At 40.8% G+C, this 22,220-nt stretch overlaps 1 protein-coding gene across 1 annotated transcript in view; it reads right to left on the reverse strand.

Annotated features, from left to right (window-relative positions):
* vstm2a (V-set and transmembrane domain containing 2A) overlaps nucleotides 1–19,804 on the reverse strand; it is a 55,420-nt gene extending 35,616 nt beyond the window's left edge. Inside the window, exons 1-2 of the mRNA XM_071905058.1 lie at nucleotides 19,726–19,804; nucleotides 18,284–18,450 (exon numbers count right to left, since the gene is read on the reverse strand). Coding sequence (XP_071761159.1) covers nucleotides 18,284–18,450; nucleotides 19,726–19,804 — 246 coding nt within the window. The remainder of the gene's footprint in view (nucleotides 1–18,283; nucleotides 18,451–19,725) is intronic.
* Nucleotides 19,805–22,220: the final 2,416 nt, after the last annotated feature.

The raw sequence follows: 22,220 nt of genomic DNA on the forward strand, positions 1-22,220 counted from the left end.
GGCAAATAAAATGTGGATTAGATGTGTTTCCATCAGCTGGGTTGAAGCAAATTAACAGGCTTCCTGAATGTATAGTGTGACATCGGGAAATATGAACCGAAAAGAATAGATTAGTCTAGAGTAGCTTGTTATTGTTCTTTAGTGTTGATCACATTTCATGCTTTCATACGTGTTAGAAACAACACGTATGAGATCTCTGGAAGGTCATGGTGAGCATATAGACTAACTTTGGCTTCAAACGTTGCATTTTCATTATTTGTTTGACAAATGTATTTCCACTGCAGTTCCATCCCTCTGAGGTTGGAATTTTCCCAGTTCCCAGTTGTCTTGAACGTGCCATTAGATTCTGCCTCTGCTCTCTTCTTGCGAGAGTGCAGTTTTGTAAACTCAAAAACTTTCAGGCGCCATCTAGCTAGTCATCGGCCTTTGTGATCGAAAATGACCATAAGCTAATCATGTTGGACTTTAAGGAAGACCAGTATGTTTCAGAGCCATATTTATTTGAGTAGGTCTATTTCCCTACTTTTGAAAGGAGCTGCTACTTGATCCCATAGACTTCCAGCAATCGAGCTAAGCTAACAGTTCTCATTGCTTCAAACTACATGCAGACATAAAAATACTAAATTCTGATTGAAATTAAGGCATTCTGAAGTCTGTTATTTCTGAATAACAGACGGCTGTTTCACATGTAATCATATCACTCTGCAATCAAGAAGTCCAGTACATTTTATTGATTTCTAGTCAACTTAACTAGCGACACCTTGTGGCAAAAAGACAAAAACTGTGTTCAATGTACATGAAAATACATTGATGGAAACCTTACTTCTCTTCATGTCAAACACCTACCCCACTAATGTTAGTAGAATAATGTGTCTGGTGTTGGTATTGCGTTGTTGGTATAGTACTGTGTGTGAGGTAGCAGTTAAAAATGTAGGTCATTGGCCCGCCACAGTCTCCTGAGAGAGTCAGTAAGATGTTTGCTACAGTACATACTGCACAGCATGCTATCGACTTACAGTAATTCCATTTAGTGTAATTATTCACTGCACTCAGAATCTTTTTATGTCTTAACACAGTTTATGTTTAATGCAAATCCTTTTTAAGTTTAATATATTTGTTAAAATGCCGAGGGCTGTCTGTGTTTTAAGGGTATGAATGTATTGTTTAATGATTACTACAGGAGGAAGAATTGATATTTTCAGGTGGATTGCCTCAAGTTCTTTCACGCCACTTTGAATCATCTTTTATTTAGAATTAAATGTGACTTCTGACATCAGAACCAAGGTTGCTTTATGTGTACATGGAATGATGTAACTCAGCTGATATTTTTCATTTTCAGTCGTCTACCTGCTCCGATCTTAAATAAAGTTGTGATGGGATATCGCATGCCAATATTTGGTGTTTACCTTTGTTTGGCGGCGTCTAACAGGTGACTGCACTGTCGCCTGTCAAGCATTCGCAGAATAAACTTTGAATAGGTAGGAACATGATTTCATTTGATTCTCTCATCTGTCTTTGTATCATATATTGCGTTGTTGCTGTGTTGGGCTGAATTGGTCATATATGCAGTTGAAATGACGAGAATCATTGCTTTTACGTTTGTGCTGAATGGTTTTATTGCACTCAAGCTCTCTTGATATGGCATTCATAATGCTGTGTCCCATAGCTTTTCATTGTGTGGTTGTTGTAGTCTGGTGAGCGTTCTCTAAATTGCAGTGTGATCATCATCACATGATCATTGTTCAGCACTTCATTTATATATGTTTTTTGTCGCGTAATGTATCGCAAAACTCTCTCTCTCTCTCTCAGTCACTGTGTGAGTGTGTACCCATTCATTTGTGCGTATGTGCGTGTATGTGTGTGTGCGTGAGACTTGACGAGTGGTTGTTTGCACACGGCCACTCTTGTGCGTGCTACGAGATAGAATCCTACAGGTGCCACTGCACTAGAGCATTTTGGACTGATGAGTGACTTTTTACTTCACTATATTGAGCTATTGACTCGCTGTCTGCTCTTACCCCCTGATGTTTGTCCGTATGGTATACTGTATGCTATGGAAATTTGATATGTGATGGGAGAGATGTTCACACCTGGGTACCAATGTCCTGCAGCCTGTTGTACTGGTGCAAATCATGGGATTTTGAGTGGAGAACTTTCATTTTGTAGAAAGGCCTGTGTCCGGTCAGGTGAGCGTCTCTAGGTGTTGTTGCTATGTTAAACGTTAGCCTAACTAACGTAAGCTACAAAACAGCAGGATGCCGGCTCTTGGTCCTGCCCCTGCTTCATACTTATTGGTTGGTAGAACTCTGAAGTGACATTGATGAGCGGTGCGCTTCAGACAAAGTTGAAATTGTTTCAAAACACAGCAGACACAGTACTGCAAGCTGTCCAAGACAAGCAGCATCTCGAGCGTTCGATACTACTGCCATGTAAAGTCAAGTTTGAGGTTTCAGTATACAGGCACATGAACGAGTTGTTAAACAAAGCAGTATCTAAGTACGGCAAGCCCCGAGGGGAAAACCACAAGTCGGCACACAATTCAAAACAACACAACTGCTCAATAAGAAGAACATAGACTAGTTTATAGTTCATACTAACACAAACAATATTGTCTATTTTTTCAGTGAAAACATGTCCTTCAAGTTATTGTCCCTACAAAGAAACAGTAGTTCTTTTGTGGTATATTACCACAGGCACAGTGTGATTTTCAGGCTGTTAGCGACAAGCAGCCATGTCGACTCGAGTTCGGTCGGGTTACATATACGTACTGAAACTCGGAAACCCGAATGAACGGCTTGCTCAACAAGGTACTACTTCCTCAAAAAGCAGGTTTGAAAGTGCGATGTCTTTGTTTGTGAAGGTACATGGCGATCATTGACAGTGGTACTGTGGCTCACTGTAGCATGTACTTTGATAATTTACAGAAGCCATATGAGCTTTGATGGAAATTTGAAGTGGGAGGAACCAGTACGTACCGCTACAGACTCGGTATGTTTTGAGCTCAAGAATGATTTGTTGAAAATGATTCATTCGTTCTTTTTTGCCAGCACTACTTGGTGGTCCATGAAGGTACTGCAGGGGGTCTCTGGCCAGATATCAAATTAAATTATAAATATATACAGTATTACCCTATCTTATTTAAATGATTCATTTTTATTTCATTACTTTGATAAAAAAAAATGTTTGATAAAAATATATTCATGGTCAATGTTGGCACATGACCTTACACCCCTCACCACCACAAAATTTGAGAAAATCAGGTTTCAAGTTTGCCTATCTAACTAACAATAGCTATTAAAAACTAGAAAGTTGTTGTAAAGTGGTAATAGTAGGAAAAGTTTCTGGATAATTTTAGTATTAGAAGTGAATGTTTTTGGCAGCCTGATTGCCTGAGCTGAGAAGGCTCTAGGGAACCAATGTTACGATGGATCAATTCCTGGACAGAACATGTTTGTGCCAAGGTCAGATGGACCATCCACATCCAAGGGCCCTGTCAGGGAAAGCTCCAGAACAAATGGCTTCAGGGAAACAAAAAGAGAGAGAAGTTAAGAAAATACAGTGAGTATTATATTAAATATGGATTTCCATTTGCCAAAGACAAAGTGCGAGAAGAGGTACCACTGTGTTTTACATGCTCGGTATGTCTTTCTAACTATGGCATGAAGGAATATGCAAACAAATTAAGAGGCATTCCTGTGTCAGACACCACAATAGGGCAATGAATCGAGGAAATGGCAGAGGACGTGAAATACAGTTATCTGAGAAACTGAAATCCACTGAGGGATTTTCCATTCAAATTGTCGAGACCACGTACATTACCAACAATGTGCAAGTGCTGGTGTTTGTGCGTTATGAAGAGAGTGGGGCCATGTGTAAGGAATTTATCTTCTGTAAACCACTGCCAGGGTGCAGAGCAGGAGCAGAGGTCTTCAAAGTATTTGATGACTTTTTCAAAGACATAACATTCCCTGGCAACAGTGTGTGACATTATGTAGTGATGGAGCCAGTGTGACGGTAGATGCAGACCAAGCGCAACCACTTTGCTTTGTGTCGCTTCACTCCATTAGCCAGCCGGAAGTCAGTCAGAAGTCAGCTGTGAAGGCTTTTCTTCAAGATGATGTTTTAGCCTTTCTTCCGAATTCGGCAAGAGCCTGATTCATCAGTTAGCTCCATTAGTGGCCAAGAAAATTTTCCCAGTCAAGAAACCTATTTTCATTGTTGTTTTGCTGTTGATCACTTTCACAGAGGACTACATCAGTGAAGCTATGAAGCTGGGGATCACAGCTATGGAGATTGATGTCCACAGCGATTTGGACATTCTTCATGGACGTTTCCAATTCATATGCGGCAGCCCAGAGGCTTGGTTACTGAATGAAAAATGGCAGAATATGTTGGCAACACCAGTGTATTGCGAAAACATCAAGGGGATTGTGGTGGACAAGTTTCACGTCACATACAAATGGTAAATATACCGTATAAGCATACCATATATATATATAATGCACATACCTTAAGTTACTGCTAAAGTATTTTAGGTTACCTCTGGTAACGTTACACACTGGAAAGACCAACATTCTCCAGCTTTTTGCCCGAATGTGATTGGTTCTCACATTGCGACCATCATGCTCATTTGCATAACATTAAACTTTTTCAACTCTTCTCATCATGCCGTGCCAAAACAATTCAAAAGCTTTGCCAAACTAGACACCACCTATCCAGTTGTCCTGCGCTACCCAGTTGTTAAGCAAGATATGTCCAGTTATCGAGACACCACCTATCCAGTCAAGTTGCGCCAGCCAGCAGACATTGCACGTTGCTAATTGGAAAGCTCTATACTATTGAGTCTGGTCACCCGCGTTATTGGATAGCTCTGCGCTGTCCAGTTCTGTCACGCACACTGTCGCTGAATTGCTAAAGGAACAAGTTCAACGATTCTCTCCTGCCTTTCCAAACTAGACACTCTTTAGTTTCGTTTTTATCTATGGCAGGCACTAGACAAAGCCCACTAGATGTCAGTACATGTTTTGGTAATGCTTCAGTGTGCCTTTGAGCTTAATAAATCTTAAAAACACATTTGGATCAGTTCATAGTATCTCATAAATGCTTTCATAAAGTAGTAAGAAAATTTAACATTGAGTGCCCCCATTAAGTATTTTGTCAATGAAAATTATTTTGTCTATTCTCCAGACATTTAGATTCAAGTTAAAAAATGACAAGTGAACTTACAGAATGACACAAAATATGAAAAGGCATTTATGAAAAAAATAAAGATGAGGATAGAGCGAGTGGAGGAGGGTAACTTGCCAATGTTTCCATCACAGGAAGAGTATTCCGACAGAGTTGACATCAAGGACATCATCTGTATGAGATTCTGATTCAATTTTAAAAAAACGTTAAAAAAATATATAAAATCTGAGTCTGACCACTGCCGCTGTGACACCAAATGAATTTGGCTTCCTTTCAGTGACAATGTAACAGAGTGGTTGAGCTTAACTGTGACAGAAGAGGATCAGTTGATTGAGTTATCCACAGATACTGTTCAAAAAAGCAGATGTGAGACCCAACTCCTTGTCCAGTTCTGGGTAGGTTGTAAAACAGAGTTTCCAGAGCTGACATCAAAGGCAATAAAAAGACTTTTGCCATTTGCAGCCATATATCTCCACTCTTGTGTACCTGGAGAACACAAATATAGGGCCAGGCTTCAGACAGAAAATAATATGAGAGTGTGCGGACTATTTTCCTGCTGGCAAGATCAAGACTTTGTGCTGGCGAAGTGGTAATTCCGTTGGGCACAAGCGGATTATTACCCCCCTGTGCCTGCTCGGTAACGTCGTGGCTTGTGTGGGAGTGCACCAGAGGGTAGTGTCAATACAAATCGAGTGGCGCAGTGCAATTTTGGTATCAAAAATTACATTTGCACCTCTGCCTACTCAGACCATGTTTTAGCTTAAGTGCTAGCGTTCTGTGCCATTTTCGTGGCTTAAATTGACAAAGGCACACCCACATAGACCTCTCCAAATTCACATAAACCCACTTTATGCATGCAATGCTTGCCTATTTCACTTTCAACCAGTAGACATGTTAACATACAAGTCAACAATGCAATTAAGACAATAATGCGAGTTAGGAGAGTCCCTGCTGGGCTAGAATATGGGGTGATTCTTATCAAGGTCTGTCATCCACAACTGAATGTACATGGCATTCCCTTTCGGTTGCTGAAACCATCTGAAGGCAGGACAGGTATATGCGTAACATCTGCAGCCTCGAATTTATGGGATGTGGTGCGCATTTTCAAAGCACTGCGCAATTACTCACTCCTCATCCAATGTGGGTCCCATGATTAAATCTTGTGCAACGTGCATCATGCTCTTGCAAAATTGGTACACACATTTTTGTGCTTTTTGTGTACACCATTCCAAGTTTATACAGTTTAATTGCCACTGTCATCATCAGGAGAACAGAAGCATGGATAGTGACGCAATCCTGGGGACACGGTAGTTCACACAGTTCCATTCTAAAGTTGTCTCCACTCTACATCACTGAACTCCCTCAGGACCATCCACTCCCACCAATCCTCACTCCGCATCCTCATACAAAAATGCTGGGTTGCCAAGGATGCATCAACTGCATGAGTCGTCTCCTCCTTTCCAACAGGTTTCCCAAAAGTAACGTTTTGTAAATGCAACAGAGATAGGCCTATGGCTGCGACAAACAACATGATATGGTAGTGTAGCATCATGGCTGTAATTGTTTTGGTTAAATCTGATAGTGGCGGAACAGGAAACAAGTTATTTTTTTTAGCAAAAGATCTCTAGTTTATGCAATACTGCCTTGCTCGCAGTATTGGCAATAGTGAACTGAATGCAACCTTTTTAATCACTTAAGTAAAACAAACTACAGGCAAACTATTGACCAAATACATTTTATTGTACTACTAAGTTAGTTGTAACTGCACATGTGGTTACTGTGTGAATCATTGTCTTCCAAGATAAACCTGTCAGTGCACAGCATTACAAATCAAAAATATGGTGACAAGGATTTCAGTATCTCCAGAAACATGAATTCAAGTTAAAAAGGAACATCATCTGCCCTTGGCAGCATATTGGGGGTGCTGTATATTCACGTCTTGTGACTCTGCACAAGCACATCAGTTTCCTCTTGGGAGAAGCTTTTTTGGCACAACCGGTCTGGACTCTCCTCTCCATTACCAAACTGTCTGTCCACCATGGCGGGGAGCACACTGCTTTTAAAGGGAATGAGAAGAGCTGACTTGATTGCCCATGATTGATGGCAACCCCTACCACACCTACCGATAATTTATTCTTCCAAATCCAACCCCTTTTACAACTGTGCCTCTGTTGTGCCAGTGCCTCTGGTCATGAAATTACCAAAAAATCTGTTGGTCACACCTAAGTGAACCAGCGCTGTGAACTTGCACCACAGCCTGCACTTGCACTTCATGAAAATAGGGCCCTGTGTCTTACCACCACCATATCAGACAGACTGTGTGCAGCTTGCCACACCCAGATTTATGGATAAAAAAAAAAAAAATTCAAAACCAGTTATTGCTTATGGTGTTTGTCCCATGATTGCTTTTGGGCCTGGATGGGGGTCCCATGGCCAGAATGGGCTGAAAACACATGTCATAATTCATAACCCACTGTAATAAATTTGGCTGTGAGGTTTATTTTGAATGAATACAAACATCACATCAGACAGTATAAGCTCAGAGATGTAATCCTTACTGTCAAGTCAACAAAAACACATAGGTTCTTTATTCAGATAAACATGAAGAAAGTAGTGAATGTATATTAGCTCATTTCCATGTTGGTAAAGTCACAGCCAACCTTAACACCTCCAGCACTATGCCTGTATTATAATCTGCCTCTGCTATCGAAGAGCCAGGACAAGCCATCACCCTAATCCATGTTTAATTTCCTGTCCCACTGTGATATATGTAAGCCGTTTTCTCTGGCATCACTGGTCATTATCTGCTGATGATTAAAGCACCAAAATGAATGTGTGGGAGTATGGGGAATAGCAGTTGGTAAATATGTAAGCAAATTTACACTGCAGTGCAATTTAACGACCTGTACGTGCAACAGTGGCTGATGTGCAGAGCTGACAGATTGGTTTTTTTTCTCAATCAATATCTCCAGGTGAATTGAAGTGTGCCTGGTCATTGTCTAGTGGTGATAACCGCCATGGCTGTCGCTAATCACCTAATCAGTGTTTATGTGGACTTACAGCACACTAGTCTCCAGTTTGACTTCTACCGTACTGCCTGGTGAACAAGCACACACTGTATTTCCCTTACGCAGGTCTGCGCAGCCTAAATAGTGCATACTGTAATTCCTCTAAGCAGTGCACCTTGCAAAAAGTATTACGCATGGATGCACAAACGAACACACAGAGCCCGGCCCTTACAGAGCAGCTCCTCTGGAGCACATAATAACTAATACAAATTAATACTAATAAGTCCGGCCAAATACAATAATGATAATGATGTTGAATGATGAATAATGATTAATGATAACATCAACACATACACACAAGCACACGCACATACATACAAAAAGCAGCGATGTATTTCTTTTGATTTTTTGGAGAGGAATCAAAGCATTTTTAACCACTCATGGCCACTGTTTCCTTGACACAAACCATCTTATGTCACTCAGTAAACTGAACTGGAAGAGGATGCAGATTTTTAAGGCGGCCATGTTAATTTATAACATAATCTTGTGCTCGTACATGAACTTCAGAACATTGCTGGTGCAAGAGAGATTGGCACTCTCTAGTGACATGGTATGAGTATGGCATATTCATAAAAATGACAATTATTTAAGGGCAGTGCACAAAAACTGCAGCAGTGTTGCATTTTCCAGCACTTCTCCATCACAGCAAGGCTTTGCAGCCTGTACTTAAAGCTGCACTAGGCAAGATTTTTATGTAAAAATATAGCTGTATTTATCAGCCTAAATCAAGTGGGGCTGCAACAGAGAACAGCATCCCATCCCCACTAATTGAGACGCTGTAGATTCACCATATTTGCACAAAGGAAATTCTAATGTTAGTTACTGGTGGGAAATCTTCTCCGCACAGGAAGTTACAAATCCAAACTTAAGAGTGAAATCCGAAAGTGTCTCTTAAACAGCAGTGAGCGAGCGCTCCGTCCAGAGAAAGCTAGACTCACCAACGATGGCTGAACCTCTTCACCACCTCCACCCCCACTACACACATTTAGTTTTTCATTTGTGATTACTACAGCAGAATAAAATGTAGCTAATATCGCAATTAATTTTTCTGCCCCATCAATTGAATTTCGATATACCGTCCCATCCCTAACATTGGACTGGGATCTAAATAGTGTCACCAGCCTAGCTAACATAAAGCCCACTCACTGCAGCCCACATCTCTTCAGTGATGGCTATATACACATATCCAACGTTTGATTCCCATTGGATCGCTTGAGCTTCTTGTGAGATTAGTGGCCCTGACATCATTGATATAAAGAGACAGCAGGATAATCTTGGTTATGTCGTTAAGTGTGTGATACCCCGTCTACTGTGAGAACATTTACCACTGTGAGTCTAAAAGTTTGTAAAATCTGTTGTTATTCGTGTGATGCAATCCGTTTTCAAAATTGGTTTGGATTTTAAAAGTCGTCTAGTGTGTCTCCAGCATAACCTGCTCCCCGTGCCTCCCTGCCTTCCGTCTTTCAGCCTGCAGGTCTATCAGGAAGCTACTGCAGGCAGCACACAAAGCCGTGCCAATCAACCCCAATAGTTTCAGCTCTAGTTTGAATGAGTGGTTGAGGAAATAATATATTTCGCTACACCTCACTGGATTAGTTTTTTTTTCTATCTTTAGTTCTCAGCAAGAAATTGCTTATGCTGGACCTGTCCCCAGGCACTGGTTCAGCGCTAAGGCAAAATGAAACAACAAAATGAAGGGTAGAGAGATCTGGGTATATGAGACGGGGCCTACATGAAGTGCTGAGTGGAGTATGGAGTTTATGCTATGGAGCTTCTATGTAACTAGAATGTAGCATGTATAGAATTGTTGAATTGTCATCACTTTCATTATAAAATGCCCATCTAAATCAAATACATCTAAATAGTGAGAGAGTAGACAGGCCAGTCACACTTCCTTTTTTTCAGACTAATGGTAAACAGACAAGGAAATGGAGAGAAAGTTCTGGTTGGAGGCTCAATAGAATATCACAAATAAATCAAAAAGATGATCTTTCCCACAGAACTTGAATGGATAGAACAGTCATCCCACTGTTTGCCATGGTAATTTGGCTAGTACAGTGTAAAATGGTGACATTATGAAGTTGCTATGGTGACAATGCAAGCCTGGGCATTATGGCCGTAAAGTGTGTCACACTTGCTTATGAACTGTGCAGATGAGTCTGTTAGCAAACTGTCAAAACTCAACTGAAAGCTAACTTTAGCAACAAGGTTAACGTAGCTTTATCAAAGATTGTACTTTTGCTAGCTCTTCTAGTTAGTTCTAACATTAACATATTAGCAAACCATTGCAACAAGTAGACAGAGAAGCTGCTTTGGTTTTTGCTGCAAAACCTCTCACCTCAGTGACTTGCCATAAGTCCGAAGCTAACTAGCCCAACGGTACTCATAAAAATGTCCGCCACTCCGACCATCCAGGAACACTGATTTGAATGGGAATGACCGTTCTATCCATTCAAGTTCTGTGGTCTTTTCCTTACAGCTCTCCTAACTACAGTTAAAATCATAACAATGTGTATATTATCCAAGATAAGCTGTTATTGGTCAATGCCAGATGCTATGCAAAATGTTATGCAACCCTGCTGCAACCAATCCAACCATGGAGGATGGGTTTCAAACTGACAACAAAGACTCTCAGCAAAAGTCAGGGAGCAATAAAGTTCAATTCTTTTATGAAAGTCAGCTCTTGTCAACGTTTAACATAGAAATAACTTGTTTTTTTCAATTCATCTGTTTTTTTCTTTGTGTCTTTCTATAGTTGTTTGGCTGCGTGGCTATGTCACTGTGTGACTGTGTCCCGGGTGTGTTCATGTCTATATTTTGGCTGTACATACATGAGTACATACATGTGAACACCAATTTGTAGCTTCAAATTAGACGCTAACTAGCTAATGTTAGCTCTCCCTCTTTCTGCATGTGTGAGAAACACTCACAGCTTGCTTCAACGTGACATCAAATCCCTAGCTGCTTTGGAGTGTACTGCGTTCATTTTCATATAGTCTGGCCAATATACAGTTCTGTGTCCATACACATGGGACAGTAATGAGGGTGTGCTTTGCATGCCTGCCTGTGTGAATATTTCCCAGATATTTCCCTCGAGGCCTTCTGCATCCTCATTGCATCACATACCCCATATGCTTTTTCCATCTGCCCATCCCTTTATCACTCCACCCACCATCGCACTCCTCCGCATCAGATGAATGGACTCTGGCTGAAGTTGCCCTGGCTCCAGGAACACAACCATTCAAAGCTTGACATCAGTGTTTTACAAGCATGTTGTAAAGAGGAATTCAGTAGAGGAGAGCAACATGGCTTGCAGAGGCAGGAAAAAGACAAATGAACAGTAACCTTGTATAATGATTCAACCGTACACTCTCTCTCTCTGTGTGTGTGTGTGTGTGTGCTGTGGCATGCGTCAGCTGCACTTCGTTTTAACTTCATTTTATCGTTTTTTTTTTATTGATATTTGACAGCAGACAGAGAGGAAAGATGGGAGAGAGAAGGGGATGACATGCGGCAAATGTCCCAGACTGGATTAAAACCCAGGATGTCGCTGGTACATGGTATTTTACTTGTTACTCTAAACTAGGCCTCTATATGAATGCTCACCTTGGATTATGGCACAAAGGATAGTAACATCCCATCCAGTGCAGTGATAAATGCTTAGCCAACTGAGGCATCATGATGTCCTGGTTTGCATTTTAGTTATTTAACCTTTATTTAACCAGGTGAGTCCCACTGAGATTAAACATCTGTTTTTCGAGTGAGACCTTCCTATGAAAGCAGCAACAGAATTGTTGCAGACCAACAATTTACAACAATGGATAAAATCAAAACACAATCAAAATCACACGGAGAGCACAAAGTAATTCCAAAAGTTCCAAGAAAAGGCATTACAAATGTGTTGTTTAGCAGTGCAATGTGTCGTTCTAGCTGCTCCACAGAGCACTTTTATTTTTAAAATCGGACCAGAGAGGAAAAGCATCTATGCAGAAGTATGCTTTAGTATTTTTTTCACTATGTGTACAGATGTAAAAAACAAAAACAAAAGCTGAGCTGGAACAAAATACAGCCAGAAACTAGTATAATAGGCTACAATTATCTCCTTTTTTTTATCACTTTAAAAATGTATAGGCATTTTTTAAACAAATATCAGAACCTATGTGGATTGTCTTTCATATTTGGATATGATGAGTCATCACGTACACCAGCAATCCACCAATGTAAACTTTATTTCTCATTATTTCAATGCACTACATGGCAACACGACACAACACCAATGCCAGCGCAACACAAACTCAGCACTAATGCAACACCAACACAACGCAGGGTAAGCCTTTAAATTACAGGCCATTAATTACACAGTAATGACCGGAGATACCAGAGTAATGTCCAAGTAAAATAGATGTAGTAACTAGTCATAGCATTAGAATGACTGGTAATTACTCTGTAATATACAAGTAAAAAAAGGTGCTTTTACCAGTGATTGTATAAGATAAGTGGAACCACCACACACTTTTGAAAACTAGTTGAAAAAGTTAAAAACACGCATTGATTGATTTATCTTCCAGTCATTACAGAAAGTGACAACACCTGTTTAGAAACAATCAATGTTTTTTCATTAGGTTTTCATTTCCTTATAATGTAGAATACATACAATAATACATATATTATTGTATAATAATAGCAATGATACATATATTATTGTATAATAAATAATATTCACATAGGTATACAAACGTACTCCATAGTAACTCTCAACAGGAAACAACAGCAACCCCTGAATGGGACTACTTGTATATTACTCAATAATTACCATTCTAATTCTAATGCTATAACTAGTTATTACAGCAATTTTATTGGATATTACTTGGTTATTTCCAGTCATTACTACGTCATTAATGGCATGTAATTTAAAGAGTTATCCAATGCAGCAGTGGAGCAGCTTTCATTGATTTCAAAGCATTCCCTCCATGATGGCTGTAGCAGCGGCGCTTGGCAGTAAGCGCTCCAAATTCTAAAGTTCACCAGTCCCGATATCAAAGCCGCTTGCACTTCCACATGTCTACGCACGCTCACACACAAACACCGGCCTCCTGCGGCGCGCTCCCGCTCATTGAAAACCATTTTGAAAACCGTTACATCCATTACAGATGTGTCTGTACAAAGCGAGCGACAGGTTGATGAGAGCAGTTATCAGGGACCGCTGCCTTGTGCATGGTATTGACTCCCGGCGCTATTATCTCAGTGAGAGTGTCGGAGGAGGCTGCAGAAAGCCGGCGTCAGGCGGCAACGGAGGGGCGGAGAGTCAGACGGTAAGGTCACTCCGAGAGCACGGCAGCCAATGGATTTTATGCTTCCTCGCTGTTACACCCACTGGATTTATAAACTCGCTTGTTAAGAGAGGTAAAGCAGACTGTGGCTCGACTGTGTTTCGGTCAGAGAGCGCCGATAGATGTTTTATGTAACGGCGGTTTGTATTCTGACTGCGGGCCTCGGCTGATGCCTGGTTCTCTGCCAGGCCTGGCCGAGGGCACTCTGCATCATGTCCGTTTACCTTTTTTTTAATTCATCTCGCTTTTACACAAGCACAGCGGCGCCTTTTTAATGTATCCTAGGTCAAGTCAAGCCAAGTATGAATCCAACAGCGGCCTAGGAATTCATAGACTTCTGGCAGTATTTGAAAAATGAAATGCAATATGAATCTTTAAAACGGCATGCATCTGCATCAACAAGTCTCCAGCGTCATCACATATTCTTTCGGCGTTTGATACTGCCTTAATTGGCGAGGTGGACCCTTTTTGATATGTCAAATATGCAAAGCAGGCATGATTTTTCCCTGTCAAAAAAAGTATTTGAATTTATTTTAAGCTGTTTCTTCTTTTACTTAGGTAGGAATATAAATAGGGGAGTGCAAGCTTTCCCAGTCATAGCTAAAAGGATCAAGATAGTTACACTCACATATATCACTCAGACTTTCTCCTTTTTGCATATATCCACACATAATCTCATGCCAAATAGAATTATCAGTGGACAGGGTTGTAAAGATTTACTCAATAAATTGATTTTATGGCAAACAACAGAGACCCGGATTAGCTGGATAGTAGAATCGAATCTACCTCTTCAGAATAAGAGGGGTTTAGGATCTAACCCGAAAAGGGAATTCACTAAAGCGTGTTTCAAATTGAAATTAATGGAAATGAGACTCTTTGTCTACCATTTTTGACGTACCAGTCAGACATTGCTATTACCCAGGTGGCTGTGCTCTTTCTATGTCTTCTAATGCTATGGGGGAGGTCAGACTATTTTAACCAGTCAAGAAAAACAAAACAGCAAAGCATACATATCAGAGAAAGTTCACTACCTCAGGATAAGATTATTATTATTATTATTATTTGAAAGTTACCAATGGATTTGGCTGACATTTGGTGGACAGATAGCCTTTGGACCTGGGATTTCCGCCATTATACAATTATCATTCCTCAGCCATAAGTATTATGCTGCATTCATGTGCTGGTGGGAAAGCCCGACACCCGGGACTTCCAAGTTGGCTGACGAACAGCGTTGCTTTCACATGCTATTTTGTCAGAAAATCTAATCCGGAAGCCAAAAGATGAACAACCATAAACTGTTACGGAGGCTGGAGCTTTGCAAGTTGGAGTGGAGTGGGACAGCTATCATTTTTGCCTTTTCAGATCATAATGAAAGAAATGCATCACTGAACATAGATCAGTTACTTCGAGGACGTGGCCAAAAGCTGACCCAGAACATACAAAAGGATATCAGATAACATTACATAATGATCTATAATCATGCCCTGCAGTGATGACCCAGTGCTTGAATAGACTAGAGCAGAGCTTCTCAATCCTTCCCATTTGATGAGATTTTGTCTCTCGAACCCAAATCTGAGAATATTTTTATTGTTGGATATGATTTTGTCCAGAATTCCATGACTATCTATATTGTAGGTAGAGAGATAACAGTGCAACTATACTCAAAATAGTCATTCTTCTACATTCTGTAGTTGTGTTAACATCTTGTAAATCAAATAATGGTGAAGTTTAACAATTCAGCAATTTGCTGGGGACCCCCTGAAACCCCCTCAAGGACTCCTGCTGGTCCCCGGACCCCACATTGAGAACCACTGGACTAGAGTGCCTACATGGAAATCTGTTCATGTAGTATAACAGCAAAGGTTCAAAACACTCTCACTCTTCTCTCTCCTCTTCCCTGTCTCTCTTCGCTGTTTGACTTGAAAAATGTGACTTCAAAACTGTAAGAAAGCCAATCAACTCCCTTTCGTCACGGAGGTGTAATTATGATGTTTCGGTCGGGAGCTTGTGTTTCTGGATGATTTTGAAATGGCACTGTATCGTTTATGAACTGAGAAGAGAATCATTCACCGTGTGCGGAAGCTGAAGCCAAGCATGAACGCTGTCGTACTCTTTCTTTCTTCTTTCTCTCATCCATGTCCAACACAGTCTCATCAAATTGTGTGAAATGAGCACAAAACTGAGAAGCGGGATACATGCCGTAGACACAAATAATGTGAAGATTACGTTCCTCCGCCATGATGTGACAATAGCATGAAGTGGTCACGACAATTTCATGTGTTCATCACATGAATAGGTTAGGCAACTAAAGCTCCTGCACCCTGAGTTTCCCTTTAAATTTCCTCTTAAGTAGATTCAAAGTTAGAAAAATCATTTTTTCCAAACTGTGCGACAATGTCACATGCATATTCTGTCTCTGCTTGTTCCAACGCTTCATTGAAGCCATAGCTGCTTATATTGAGTGAAATATTCAAACCCAAGATGCCATTTCTTTATGGCTGCACCATCAAAACAAATGGAAAAAATCTAGATGTTTGTGCATCATTTTATACACATGACCCTGTAATTCAGCATGGTGTATTTTGTATCTTTGGAAACCTTAGGATCTTGACTAAAATTTAAAATAAAGTTCTGTGGGTTTGAACAAATCTCGGCTGTGAAATGTGTTTGTAATGATGGTCCTGCATGAGGGCCCTTAGGGTAGAAGTGGCTTTAAGGTTAGGATAAAGTTTTGGTTAAATAAGAAACACTTTGACTGAAAATGAAAACTTCACCCACAGTAGAAAACTTGCCATGAGTTGGGAATTGAACCAGGATTGTTGGAGTTGAAAGTAGATGTCTCCACCCCCCCCCCCCCCCACCCACCCCCCACCTCCACACCCTTTCTTTCCACCTCACTATGTCAAACTACTACCTGTTTCTAGTCGTGCCTCCTTCTTGTAATCCTCTCATGGTGGGAAAACGTACACTGACTGTGAAAAGTTTGGGGGCACCTCATTGAATGTACTAGTTTTTTTCATCATCTTGAAGCCATTTTGATCTAAAGGCTTCTGCTTAAATGCTTGAAATTTGTTTCTTAGACAAATATAAATAGTGAAGTTGAATCCTATGTATGAATTTCTTTCCAAAGTCTTTGCCTTTCCATCAAGGCAAAGAATCTAAAATATAAGATAGTTTTGATTTGTTGAACACTTTTTAGGTCACTGCATAATTCCATTTGTGTTATTTCATAGTTTTGATGTCTTTACTATTATTCTAAAACGTGGAAAATAGTAAAAAATAAAGAAAAATGTGGTGTCCCCAAACTTTTGACAGGCAGTGTATGTCTGTCACCCTTCATGCACGGAGCACAGATTTGCATTTTAAGACATTATGCTCATTCCACAAAATTTTGTGAGACCGGGCTGCCATGTCAGTCTCAGCAGCATCTTGCACAGCCTTGACAGTGTTTCCTATCAAAACTGCAACACATCAGGACAAACCCGGAGTGCCTTTCATTTCAAAGAGAGCCTTCCATAATAAGAAATGAGGGTAGCAATGCGATGTCGGCATCAATAGGCCACTTCAGCCCAACATCCGAAAGTCACATGGGATCAAAACCCAGATCAAAGCCTGGCCGACGCCGGCGTGATAGCTGACAACAATGGAACAATCATAATTAAAGCCACATGGATATCTAAGCACCCCCCCCCACCCACCCACCACACACACACACACACACACACACCTCACTTTTTCTTTGTCACCGAAATAGAAAGAGCACCGTTTGATGTTTGTCATGACAATGCGCCAAACCCTTCCAAATCTTGAAATGCAGCTACCTGCCATACAATGTGTAAGCAGCAGTGACTTCCACCCATTTGAATGCAGTCAACACACTCAGACATATCTCATCCACTAAGCAGCTGATCATTACTTGGGGGCGAGGGAAGCTGTCATAACTAGCAGTAATGCCACAGTAATACATAACAAAAATGCCAAATGGGTTCCAAAGCACTGTCCAGGCATGTTTAATGAGCCAACACTCAAGAATATGTTTTTGTTGCATTCATTTGGAGAGCCTTTCCATTTATGAATAGTCAAGCCCATTCACTTCATTTATCAGGTAATTAAAATACAGAACAAGCTAATTTTTTAAAGTGGTCCGTGATTGATGTTCTTATTTTCTCTTGATATGTTTAACTAATATTCCCTGCTCAGTGTGCTGAGGGATTATTTGAGCTGTGTGAGGGAAAGAAGAGTGCTTAACAATGGAATTCTTTTAGGAGGAGAGCTGAGCCAAAAATACATCAAATTCATGACTAGTTATAAATAAAGTGAGGTAGCACATCCAACATTTTGGGGGAAATGACTGGATCCAACACTTATATTTCACTCATTTATTGGGGCACAAGCACAAGGCTTTTATTACTGAAATTTGGGATTATTTGAATTTTGGAACAGCTACTAAAGATCAAGAAGGTTGAAACAGCAACTGTACCAACAGCTGATAACCTGCCTGTATTCTCATGAATAACTTGAAGTGATGACAACTAATTTCTAGTACAAAAATCAAAGAATAACGGGAGAGTGCTAAGAAGTAACATGGTGCCGTGTGTAATAGCGCGGAGAGATGTTGGGTGCTCTTCCTCTTATCAGTAGGAGTGCTTCAAACAAAATTAGGCATGGCAAAAAAAAAAAAATTAAAGTCCGCTATACCTCTTCTGCATCGACGTCCTCCTCGCTGTCGGTGGGCTCCGGCGCCTTGACGAACCACCACTGGATCTCCAGGTACACCGACGCCGTTCCGCTCTGGAACGCGCAAGCCATCTCTATGTTTTGTCCCTCTTTAGCCGTCATGTTGGAGGGCAGATCCGTGAACCGTCCTGCGGAGGGAGAGAGAGGGGGGGGGGAGAGAGAGAGAGAGAGAGAGAGAGAGAGAGAGAGAGAGAGTAATCAATTGAGGAAGGTTGCGTGATTTGTGCACGCAAGAAATGACCATGTGCGGAAGGATTGCCCACTTTCTAAATATGACTACAGACATAAAAGTGTGTGGGAAAGACAGGTCACTACTACCAGCAGCCATATTATGGAAGCTGCTTGATGAAGGTGGGTTATGTTTTAATTGAAAGAGATGACGGCCCCTCCCTCACAGATATTGACGTGTCTTCATCACGAATTTACATAACAGTCTACCACCACACCGTAGGCTACATTATTCACAACATAAACTGCGAGAAGGTTAAGGTTTGGAAGTTTTTTCCTTGGCGGGTGACGTTTTTATTTATTATTTTGATAATGTGGGCGTTGTGAAGCCCTTTGACACTGTAACTGTATTTAACGGCTATAGAAATAAACTTGACTTGACGAGAATGAGGGAAAAACACAAGAAGCAAAAAAAAAAAAAAAAAGCGTTTGGTCTGACGGAGGCTAAAGGGGAATGTAAAGTAGACTCCGTGCGAATGAGAATATCCTTTGTGCATGCAAACATTCACCTCAAAATAAACGCATTAGAAGAAGCTGTAGCCTTCTTCAAAGTATGCCGATAGGCTTGTTGCGCCTTTTTTTCACCGCAAACCAGCACTTTGGTTTTGTAACACGGGAAGAAGGGAAAAAGAGAGAGAAGGTAATTTGAGGCTGATAATCCTAGTGAGATTCAGTACGATGAACCGGGAGGACAGACAGGCTCAATCGGACGCAGCAGCTATCCGTGGTGCTGAAAGCAGCGACAAATCCAGCCTGGTTGATCCGTCACTCCTCATGCATTGCGGCTCTTAAAACAAGTTAGCCTTCTTTTTCTTAACAGCCAGGCTATTTTTTGGCACCGAGCGAGAAAAGCAGCCAGCCCGGTCTTTAAGGTACATGTAGGCGAGATGAAACGACGCCGACTTGATTTCAAACAATCACCAGTTGCGTTTTTCCCTCATTACAGAGGGAAACTCAACCTTATCTTCACCTTTCATCGCTTTGAATCCCTTTCTAAAAGCTAATTCGTTCTTTTTTAAACCGGCATCTTTCCTGTTTTCCCACCAAAACTCCGTTTGGTTTTACACAAACACTGCGCACTTTTAACACTTTCTCTGACCGACCGTCCTTAACCCGACAGCTTTGGCAATGGCGATATTTTTTTAAAAAAAGAAATAAACTATTTCAATCCTTACCTTCAAAAGAGAATCCGAACTGGACACAAAAACTGGCTAAGAAAACAAATCCAACAGTATCATGAGAGGTCCACATCATTCCAATAAAGGGAGAGATTTTTTTTTACATCAGCCGGAGGGGGAAAAAACGAATCTTTCCACACACACAAAAAGCACACCAGCAAAATCAAACAGTTGCCGGGCGAGTGTGTTTAAACGGAGACTGCCGAAGGTGTAACATGCTGCTAAACTACAGCCTGTCGTTTGCTGGAGTTGTGTGTTTTTTCCCCCTGTCTCTCTGCAGGAGAGACTGTCGACTGCTTGGCTTGGTAGTGAAGTCTGTAAAATAACCGGGCTCGCGGTCTCCGTCTGCGCTACCGGAGAGACGTCAGTCTACTGGATCACTATGGCATCCACGCGCTCAGGATGGTGGAAAAAGCTACACCTCTGCAAATCTAGTCCTCCTCCGATCCCTCACTGTCACCTTGGCCGCTCGATTTCAAATTTCAGCCCGCATTTTTACGAGTAAAACAAAAGTGGCACGTTTTGTGAGAAGATTTCCCTCTGAAATTTGACTTAAAAAGGTGGACTTTGCTATTCTATCTGTGTTCTGCTGTAGTTTTTTTAAATGACAGATGTGCTACAGGCCCTCCGTCAAACTGCTTCCCCTATATTCATCAACAAAATAGACCCGCTGCAGAATCGAAAACTTTCCCCCTCAAAGCCATAAAATAATGGTGCGCCAATTCTATAATATAAAGAAGCATCCAGTGTGGGTGTGTCCAACCCTTGTTGAGTGGTTATGCAGTCAGGAGACATTCTGGCAGGCATACAGCCAGTTGTCTAAGAGGCTATAAAACAATATTGTAGCATTAGATGGGAGCAAACAGGGAGGGGGTTGGACCAGCGACCCGGCAAGTGCAGGGCAAGCACAGCATGTCCTGAGTCATTAAGATAGAACATATCCTGGTGGAATATTATTACTCTCATACCCAGACTGAGAACACTCCGCCATTCGTTGCAGGTGGCAAGAACATTGTGCCACTCCTAATATTTAATTTATTCCCAAAACAATCAGAGATCATCCTTCAGGACAAGTCATGAGGTTAGTCACTTGTTCAAGCTGTCATCTGATTCACAGCAACATCAATATATTTACAGTGTATATTACAGCTACACTTGATAAGAAACTGTTTTATAAGCCTAAATCACCAAGTGGGCCTGCAGCAGAGAAGAGCGTCCCATCCCCACTAACTGAGATGCTGCAGATTCACCCCATTTGTCCAAATTGAATTCTGGTGTCAGGTAGGCTATGGCCACTTCTCCCAAGGAAGTGATGAATCAAAACTTAAGGCAATATTCCACTTAGTTTTAACATGGGCATTATTCAGCACTTGACCGCCATGAAAACCAGAATATAAACTACTCACCAAGATCAGATGCAGCTGGATGAGTTTGTAGCGTTCGGATTTTTACTTCCCATTCATTTGAATCAGGCCACGAAAATAGCCTGAAAACCTACATTTAACACGTTTGTGAACATATTCTACAACAGATCCTGCTTTTAAGATAATAAAGCATCCTGGGTCCACCGTCATTTTGCATTTCTATTCTTGCTTTACACTAAAATTAGTATTTAAAAATATAAGTAGATCTGGTCTCCCAAACAGGAACTATCTCTCCTAAATGGTATCCCTGTGCTATGTTCTCTTCTATCAATAAAAATGCTATTCAGCAAAATTATGTTCTAAAATGTTGGATCCACAATCAATTGAAAATCACAGTAGTGGGATCTGTTGTTAAATGTCAGTTTTCAGGTTATTTTCGTGGCCTCATTCAAATGAATGGGAAGTAAAAATCCGAACACTATACAAACTCGTCCCAGCTGCATCCGATCTTGGTGATTAGTTTATATTCTGGTTATTAAGTGTCACGACACCATCGAATGAATAATAATTTATGTTGTGGCCACAATTTACTATAACATGCGCACAATATGCAATTTGAATACTCATTTTGGTTTATTCATGCACACAAGATACAATTCGTTCCCTCAAAATAGTGAAATCGTGCTCTCGATATATAGATATATATATAAATGTGTGTCACAAGCTTAGAAAGAATCAGTGCATATCTTTTGAAATGAGATGACAAAAAAAAAATGACAAAAAAGGCAAGATGCTTTTAGAGTTGGTTGAAATCAACAGCTCGGCTTTTTGGGATAATTGATGTAGCATTTTAATTGTGGGAACATAATTATTTTGTGCGCACACATTATGAATTTGTGGGAACAAAACAAACAACTTGAGGGAACAAAATGTATTCCGTGCACACGAAATAAGCCAAACTGAGGGCACATACAACACAGACCAGCTGGTTTGGTAAACATGAGTTTGTTGTGTGCAGTTTACTGATGTATCATTACAAGATTTCTGGGTATTAAAGTCCAAAATTTCAAACAGTTACTTCTCGCTGCCATTTGTAGCCGCCAACGTCCGACATTGCTTAGTGCAGCT

The sequence above is a fragment of the Centroberyx gerrardi genome, chromosome 22, assembly GCF_048128805.1.
Source record: "Centroberyx gerrardi isolate f3 chromosome 22, fCenGer3.hap1.cur.20231027, whole genome shotgun sequence".
Lineage (NCBI taxonomy): Eukaryota > Metazoa > Chordata > Actinopteri > Beryciformes > Berycidae > Centroberyx > Centroberyx gerrardi.